General features: G+C 45.6%; 1 protein-coding gene across 3 annotated transcripts in view; it reads right to left on the bottom strand.

Moving 5' to 3' along the window:
* NCAPG2 (non-SMC condensin II complex subunit G2) overlaps positions 1 to 8,877 on the bottom strand; it is a 61,881-nt gene extending 53,004 nt beyond the window's left edge. Inside the window, exons 1-6 of one of the 3 annotated variants that reach the window (XM_067747599.1) lie at positions 8,764 to 8,877; positions 6,404 to 6,523; positions 4,542 to 4,730; positions 4,186 to 4,300; positions 2,162 to 2,316; positions 610 to 744 (exon numbers count right to left, since the gene is read on the bottom strand). In XM_067747599.1, the coding sequence (XP_067603700.1) occupies positions 610 to 744; positions 2,162 to 2,316; positions 4,186 to 4,300; positions 4,542 to 4,730; positions 6,404 to 6,481 (672 nt within the window). In that variant the 5' untranslated portion in view covers positions 6,482 to 6,523; positions 8,764 to 8,877. Of the gene's footprint in view, positions 1 to 609; positions 745 to 1,581; positions 1,784 to 2,113; positions 2,317 to 4,185; positions 4,301 to 4,541; positions 4,731 to 6,403; positions 6,524 to 8,763 lie in introns of those variants that run through there. The other 2 variants (XM_067747598.1, XM_067747600.1) reach the window with 2 other exon arrangements.
* Between the last annotated feature and the right edge of the window lie 255 nt (positions 8,878 to 9,132).

Genomic DNA, 9,132 nt, shown 5'->3' on the forward strand with positions numbered 1-9,132 from the left:
ATTTAAATATGTAATAAATATATAAAAATTATTAGTGAGATATTTAACATTCTTTTCCCATATTAAGTTTCAAATCCGTGTGTAGTTTTCACTCAAGGCCACAACTGGACTGGCCACATTTCATGAGCCTGCTCAATAGCCACATGTGGGAGTCACCACCAGTGGACAATGTAGCACTGGGCCAGAAGTCTCTCTTTGGATTTATTGGATGGGTAGGAAAAAGAAACCAAGAATACTGTGTGATGATGGGTTTGAGTTATATGCCAATTAACCTGGAATTAGGGCAGAGGGTCAGATCCATGGGGAAGTGCTTGCTCAACCTTATTTTTATTCATTTTTAATTTAAAATGCAATCATGGTTCCCCCAGGATTCCCACAGCCACCTGTTACCTTCTGATTTAATGATGAAATACGCAAGGACTTGGAAAACGTTTGCTTAACACTGCCATGCAGTAAAAATGAATTGCAAAAAATACAATAGCTCTTGATAGTTAAGCTGACTCTTTTATTAATACACTGAGCATGATGCAAACAGCAAACACATGAACTTAAGAAAAACTTCCATTAAAAAGCAGTTCACAAACACACCAAAAAAGAAAAACCATTTACCTCTTCTTTTCTGATATAATGAACATTTATGAAGCACTCGAGCAGCATGTCTTTAATTTCTCTACTTTCCTCCAAATCATAATCAAAGCAATATAAAGCTTGATGGATACGCCATAGCCGACAGATGTCTGCACCCTGGGAATGACATGAAAAGAAAAACGCCTGAGTTTTTCTCTTATAAAGGGTAAGGTCACATTTCAAAATAACTATGAGACTATTTTGTATCATCAAAAAAAGAAATAATGACAAGAGAAAACGTCTTAAAATTTGCACATGGAGCTCTAGAGAACATTTTCTTAAAACCTAGGCAAAAGCAAGCAGAGACGTTGACAGACAGTGCTGCTCGCCAGTTTTGTGCGACGAGGATGAGTCTATGCTGGCCAGTGTGGAGCATCAGCCACGGCCGGCTATGGAGCAACTGACATGGGACTGGTGCCACCGAGGAAACAAAGCTTTAACTTTCTTAACTTGAAATGTAAATGGCCCTGTGTGGCTAGCGGCTACTGTGGTAAAGGCACAGGTGTAGAACATAAGGAAGACGTTAAATAGAGTCTTGATTTAAAAGCTGAACAAAAAGGGCAGTGAAAATGGATTTTAAAAAGGCAAACCAGTGATGGCTTAAGGCTAAGTTCTGACACAAACCAGGATTTTTCAAATCACTCCTATGGCCAGCAGAGAAAGTCAGAGCACTAGCTGAGGACATGGCCAAAAATGTTCTTTTCTGCCATATAACTGACTGCTCCTGGGAGACCACAGTGAGACGGACTCTCCCACGGGTGGTAAGAACGGGACCAGCTGCGAGCTTTACAGAAAGCTGTTGGCAATGTGTACCAAGAGCTCCAAGTCCAAAGCCACTGACCTACAAATTTCACTTTGTAGGTACCTTTGTAGGAACCTGTGACAAGTAAGTAAAGATGTGAGGGGGGCGGTCAAAGAGAAATCCCCAAAGATCCCTAGAATCACAAGGGTCACCTTGGCTGTGGGATTATGGACGATTTTTCTCTTCCTCATTTTCCCTCTTCTTCATTTGCCCAATTTTCTAAGATGAACATAAGTATCTGCCATTGTTTGATCAGGGAAAAATACTGCTCTTTTTCTGGATTTCTGAATTGTATACCAAAGACTGAAGGATGAGAAACAGCCCAAGTTACACTCGACCCTCACCATGCCCTCTGTTGGCCCCGCCGAAGCTTCCTCAGGCCTGGGCTGCAGTCCACAGCCCCACCCTGGCTGCCCTCCTGCCCAGCGCCCCCTCGGGTCTGCAGGCCCTCCCTGACCACCCCACCCCCTTCTGTCCTTCCCTGAGCAATTCCCACCATGGGGACAGCCTCTCAAAGGCCACATACCGAGGAAGACGGGGAGAAAGCCTGCGTACGACCACACGTGGAGCCTCTGCCCACCCTCGACTGCCCACCTCTGAATATCCTCCAGTGCAAAACCCTAACTGAAAGCCACTGGGCCAGGCCTCTGGCGAGCAAACACGATCACTAACTGGTATAAACACCTGCACTTTCAAGTAACACGCAGCATGTACTTGAGAAAGCAAACACACTGTTTTCGTCTTGAGACTTCTCCTCAGCAGCATGATGAAAGCAGTCTTCCCCATGTCCTCCTTGGCAGGAAGGCCTCTCTCCCACCACATCACACACAGATCCTGGATGGAGCCCTGTAGCTCTCGTTCAGACTCAGGTAGCGCGTACAAAATACCTACGATGGAGCAGTCATTGCGCGATGAGTAAAGTGAACCAGTGTTAGGCCATATTCAGCTGTGTAGAGCACTATGACTTAAAAGGTTTGCCAAGCAAATATTAGCTTATGTTTAACTTGCCAAAGATCTGTACACATTAGTTATGCGAAACAAATGGTGTTAATTACAAAATTGTTTTCCACTGTTATAAAAGCAGACCCAGGGCTTCCCTGGTGGTGCAGTGGTTGAGAGTCCGCCTGCCGATGCAGGGGACACGGGTTCGCGCTCCGGTCCGGGAAGATCCCACATGCCGCGGAGCGCCTGGGCCTGTGAGCCATGGCTGCTGAGCCTGCGCGTCCGGAGCCTGCGCTCCACCACGGGAGAGGCCACAGCAGTGAGAGGCCCACGTACCACAAAAAAAAAAAAAAAAAAAGCAGACCCAGTAGAACCGAGAATTTTAGAACTGGAAGACCCAGAGAGGGCCTGTTGTCCAAACTCCTAATCTACAAGAGGCAGACGCTGGGCTCCAAATCTGAGTGTAGAGACGCCCAGGGCAACGCTCAGCAGTAGTAACCAGCAACACACTACAACCACCCCTCAGTCTGTTGGCCTCAAGTTCTGGCTCACTGGTGAAAAACAGTAAAAGCAACTATTATAACGAATACAAAAGCTACAGTACTGTTATTAACAGAAGAGCTCAAGAACTAATTTAAGATACTGATAATGTGCTCATAACTGTAATCCACAGACATCCGAATGCCATTACTCTGATGTAAAATTCCTGAATTAATGGGGATTTTTTTTTTTTTGCGGTACGCGGGCCTCTCACTGTTGTGGCCTCTCCCATTCAGAGCACAGGCTCCGGACGCGCAGGCTCAGTGGCCACGGCCCACGGGCCCAGCCGCTCCGCAGCACGCGGGATCCTCCCGGACCGGGGCACGAACCCACGTCCCCTGCATCGGCAGGCGGACTCCCAACCACTGCGCCGCCAGGGAAGCCCCAGGGATTGATGCACAATAGTAGCACTCATCATTTGATAAAGCATGTAGGGAGACTGAAGATAAACTGGTGGCAACACCCACAAGCATTTGGGAGCCACTTCCATACTGGTTAGGGTAACTTCTTAATAAGACACATTATTCCAACACAAGAATTCTTAATAAAACAGCATACTACACAGATACATAAACCAAGTGGTGCTGAGAATCTGTCACATGGAACTAATCAGATTCACACAGTGGAGGTGAGGGTACTTGGGATATTTTTCTTAAAGAACGTTACTAAAAGTTACTTTTGCATCTTTTATATCTATAATTTTACACATATAATATTACAAAATCAGATCTTCTCATTAATTCAGACTAGTGTTCCCACTAAACTAATAACTACAGTTTTACACTTTAGTTAAAATTTGAAAAGTCCATGATATAAATATCAGTATAGTAAAACTCCCCTAAGAGTCAATAATTATTCCTCAGGTCATGTTCATAACATACTTAAAGAAACAAATGCAATGTCACAAATGCTGGGCTAACTTGAAATGTCTGGCAGTAATCACTAGCTGAGAAATTTATAATCAGACTGCTTCCCCTTTATCAGCTCTTATCCTTGGTCCTGAAGGTCAAATAAGACATCTCTAAAAGCCCCTAAACAGCAGTCAGTTGCTCAGTAACGCACATTTTCACCATGTGAAACATTTATATGTGGCTTACACTAAATAATTACTCAGGATAGCGCCTAGAAGAATGCTCTTTTGCTCATTTTCTTTTAGCTGAAGTACAAGAGCTTGACTGCAAAGTTCCGCTTCTCCGCTGCTGAAGGGTCCCTTGTACCAAGTGTCACTCAGACACCACTCATACACACGCCACATTGTAGCTGAGTCAACTTACCATTTAATATAACAGCACACTCCAGTAAGGCTTCATAATTCTCACTTTCATTTATAACAGACACAGAAGCAAGAATCACAGATGTAATTGCATGAATTATTTCTATGTTTTTTTTCTATAAATAAAAAAAATCAGAGTACAAGTAAATTAAAATCAACTTAAAATTTAATTTTTAAATGTAAAAGAAAATCAAGCCACATTTGACACTTATTCTAAAAAGTGAATTAAAGCTGAACTTCTGATATTCTTGACTTCTACCTTTAAATTTTTCCTTAACTTAAAATTCAATTATACACAAAAAACAATTATTTTTTAACAAAGAAAAAGGAAATTGATTTTTGAAAGACCAGTGCTACCATTTTTGACCCCTGCTCTGTTTCCATACTGCCTTCACCAGGGGCTTCCACTGGCTGCCACCCGTCCACCGGGCTCTCCACCAACACATCTGTTAATAAATTCTTGAGTCTTTGCCACAGCTCTTCTTTCTGTTTCCTTGACAATTCATCTAGCAATTCACTTAAGTTGAAAGGGTCAGAAGCATCTTTCTGCAAAATAAACAGCAACTGTTACATTCCAAATGCAAAAAATTAGTTCTAGCCTTGGCGAAAAGTTTATGCGCTAACTTAGTTACAAGTTCAAGAGTTTGGCTGTAGTTTTCACGAAAAGTTTATGCACTAACTTAGTTACAAGTTCAAGAGTTTGGCTGTAGTTTTCACAAAGTCCATTCTTAAAAGGGAAAAGCAAAGGGGTTATCAGGCAGAAAGTAGCAGATTCCTCCTCCCCCCAGTCAGTCCTGCTAAAGTAATCTTCACCCACTTAGCAAAAACCCTCCCTGAAATCAATCCATCCAGATGTCCACCATCTCCAGGTCTATAATTAGGTTACAAAAGTATGCTAGCGCTAAAGTAAGAACAAAAGCAACACCGATAATAATGCATCCACACCAAGGACTGCATGCTGAGTTTCTGGTCTCCAACCTAACATGGGCCATGACTTCGTCCCTGAATCCAATCTGGTACAATCTGAGCACCGAAATGGCGACAGTAAGGGATAGTAACCCTTTGAATAAGATAAGAATCAACGAGGCCATACTGATAATAGCAATGAATAAATACAGAAGCAATATGAGATTGGGAAATCACAATTTTGTAGCTATCATAGTAATAATCGATTCAGGCAAGAATCGTCAACTACTTCTACCCAGTGAGGAGGTCTTAACACCACTTATGTACGCAGTTCCTCCAAAACGCATAAACAAACTTAACCACATCAGCAAACAAGGGTAAAGGAAGGACAGACCACAGAACTGCTGCCTGCACTTCTCAAGACTGTCAGTCATGAAAAGGGATGCTGTGAAACTCTCTGGATTAAAGAGACCAGCAAGTCAGACAGTGGAGCACAGAGTGTGATACGGGACTGGGCAAAAAGACCCGCAAACACCCTGCAGGTGACCGTCCAGCTCCCTCTTTGAAGGTTTTACTGTGACTCTATGGGAGAGTGTCTATGTTCTAGGGAAACCCAGGGAAATACTGAGGGATAATGAGACATGGCCTGCAACTGACTCTCCAATGATGCAAAAAGAATACGGGAAGACTAAGAACGCTGGAGAGGAGGGGCAGGTGGAACTGGCAGGGCTCCTCACTAGGCAAGGGGCGGGGCAGCCCCCCAGGGCCCTCCAAGGCCACTTCTCCATCCTAATCCTACCAGCCTCCTCTGCTCACCCGAGCTGCTCAAGGGTCTCTGTCTTTCCCTTTTGTCCAGAATTCTCTCCCCAAGTCTCCACGCAGCCCATTCAGATCCCTGATAAAACTACCCTGACCCTCCCCATCCTTGTCCCAGCTTAGCCCTTACCCTGCTCTAGTTTCACGCCTGAATCCACCACAACCCGGGAGATAACCGAGGACAAAAAGGATGTCTTCCTCACTGTGCCACGCACGTAGCAAGAGGTCAGTAAAGACTTAAGTAATTAGAAGCACACTGCACTACACCACTTAGCATCCTTACAGCAACCCTCTTAAAAGAAAGGAGGGAATACCACTTGGGAGTAGTTGCCCATCAGCAGGTCTATTTGAGTATAGTTTTGTGTTACTTTTTTAAATAAACCTTAGACCCTACGGATTCACTGAGATGACTATATTTCATTTGTGGATATAATGATTTTAGGAAAATGTCTTACATTAACAGTCACAAACACAATAAAGCTAAACATAAAACTTACATCAAGTTGAATGAATTGCAAAAATTCTCCAATCAGCTCCTTAGACACTGCTTGTACAAATGTCTCACGTTTTTCCATGGCAGATCAAACTGTTTTTCATGTGGCATTTATTCTGTAACCCTAGTAAAAACCACAATCATATTGAAACTTGCATTTGCAAATATACCTTTCCCTACAAGATATAATTCGGTACATTAGTTAGTATCCAAAACTGCAAGAAAATCCCTGTACCACCGATGATAGACAGCTTCTAACAATATTCTGACATAAACAAGTTATAATATCTAAAAAATAACTTCCCTACCAAGGGAGAAAGGGGAGGGAGGGATAAACTGGGAGACTGGGATTGATATATACACACTACTATGTATAAAACAGATAACTAATAAGGACCTACTATACAGCACAAGGAACTCTACTCAGTACTCTGTAATGACCTATATGGGAAAAGAATCTAAAAAAGAGTGGACATATGTATATGTATAATTGATTCACTTTGCTGTACAGCAGAAACTAACACAACATTGTAAATCAACTATACTCCAATAAAAATTAATTTAAAATAAAAATAACTTCCATGTTTTCTTTCCTGAGAATAGTAACAACATAACATCATGTTTCCTTCGAATGTTAACGCAGTTCTCAACCAAGGAAAGAGAAACCCGACAGCTCTAGGAGGCTCACCTCCTCCCCCTTTTCAGCACCTTCGCAACATGCTCCTTCAGGTCTGAGTCAGCTCAGAACAGACCAAGGCCAGCTGCTAAATCCTGAAGACTCTCCTTCCTAAAGCACCATTCCTCCATCAAGAAAATCCCTGTCACAGTCACACTGTTACGCAGAGTGTGGCCCTGGGCTCACCTGGGAGCTTTTTAGGGTGTGCACCAGGTGCTCCCAACGACAGCACCCTCCTCCCCACCCCTGCGGGACGAGAGCTCAGGGACTGTGTGCAACCTCCCTCCCTGCCCGTGTTTCCCCTAACAAATCGTATTTTCCATTTACACCACCTAGTGCTAGCAGTGCCCAGTTTGAAAGACATCAGTCCAATGAAGTAATAGCAAAATGATGGACCATACATGTAACAGGACGCTCACTTTAAAAATAAGTGAAAACCTCCTGCGGTCATAAGGAGAGCAATATGGAAAATTACTGGTACCAACGGCAATAATTATGGGGATAGAGTCATCTTAAATACAGAACTCCAAGATCTTAGCATTTAAATTAAACCAACAAGGATAGAAAATAACTTCTCCACATAAGTACCACTGAAGTGTGGTAACCTCACCCCTCAACTCAGATGCCTGAGCTATGAGCATAACTTGTGACTGGCTAAGCGGGCAGGAGGGCCACCAGCAACAAGCCTGATGAGTGATAATGGCCAGTGCCATTTCAAGAGTTTAAATAAACAATATTCCAAAAAGGTGCGATCAACTGCATGGAATCATATACCTTAAACTGGGGACCCTCCTGGATTTTTTGTGATTCTGCTAACTTTTCTGGTTTGCTCTATTTCCAAGTGTAATTCTTCGCATGTTGGTCTTAACCACAGTAATCCACTGCCACTAGACTACCAGACTTATTGTCACACTCCCCACTGTCTCTCTGACTGTAGTTCTTCAAGGGTTACTAATTTCTTAACTTACGCGCAATCTCTCTCTCTCAAAGTGACGCACTACTATGTGCACAAGACCTCACCCTTCCAGCCAGAGCTACCTTCTAGGTGAGAGACCATCCCACCATGCAGCTACCGTCCCCATGGCACTGTGCTCTTCACACAGGAGGTCTGGCACTGAATTAAGATTAGCATTAAAAAGAGATCCCTGTCACACTGTCACCATGGAAAACCCTCGTCACCTGGATCAAACCATTCATCTCAGACGTAGGAGAGATACTTGAGGACGGGTTTCCCAGAGCACGGAGGCTCAGGGAACTGAGGTCAGTCCCAGGTCCAGGCTGGGGGTCCTGTCTGGGGTCAGTCGCGGGTCCAGGACTGGGGGTCCTGTCCGGTGTCAGCCCTCGGTCCAGGGCTCGGGGGGGTCCCGTCTCGGGTCAGTCCCAGGTCCAGGGCTCAGGGGGTCCCATACGGGGTCAGTTCCCAGCCCAGGCTGGGGGTCCTGTCCAGTGTCAGTCCCGGGTCCAGGCTGGATATCCTCTAAATTCAGTCCTGGAGGGAAGGCGCGGAGTGTGGCGCGCTCCCGGTCCCGGTGCCCACCTCCTCGGCCACCTCAGAGCTGCCAGCCGGGCCGCGGGCTCAGATCACGGCCCATGCGGAGGCTGTGGTGCTAGGGGCCCGACCTGCCCGACCCCGCTGTTTCCCGGGCCCCTGCCCCCAGCCCTTCGCGAGCCGGCACCGCGGCACTCACCTCGTCCCCGGGACCCGCAGTTTCCCGCGCTCGGACCAGATTCAAACCCGCGCGCCGGCGCCCTCGACGCGCTCCGCCAGCCCGCGCGTCATCACGCGCCGCTCTCGCGAGAACTGGAAGCGTCTGGGCGGGGCCTCCGGAGGGCGTGCGCCTCCGCCTCCCAGTGTGCGCCCGAGCCCCACCCCGCCCGTAGCCCCTCCCCCAAGGCCCACCACTCCCGGGCCCGTACCCGGGCCCCGCCTGTTCCACGCGAGCTCGGATCCTGACATTTTTTAGCCTGATATCAAAATCTGTCTTGCCTTAAATGACTGAAATGGATGCAATCTCTGACATAAAGATTGACTCAAAATAAAACTGTGACATCATCCT

This window comes from Pseudorca crassidens, chromosome 8 (assembly GCF_039906515.1).
Source record: "Pseudorca crassidens isolate mPseCra1 chromosome 8, mPseCra1.hap1, whole genome shotgun sequence".
Lineage (NCBI taxonomy): Eukaryota > Metazoa > Chordata > Mammalia > Artiodactyla > Delphinidae > Pseudorca > Pseudorca crassidens.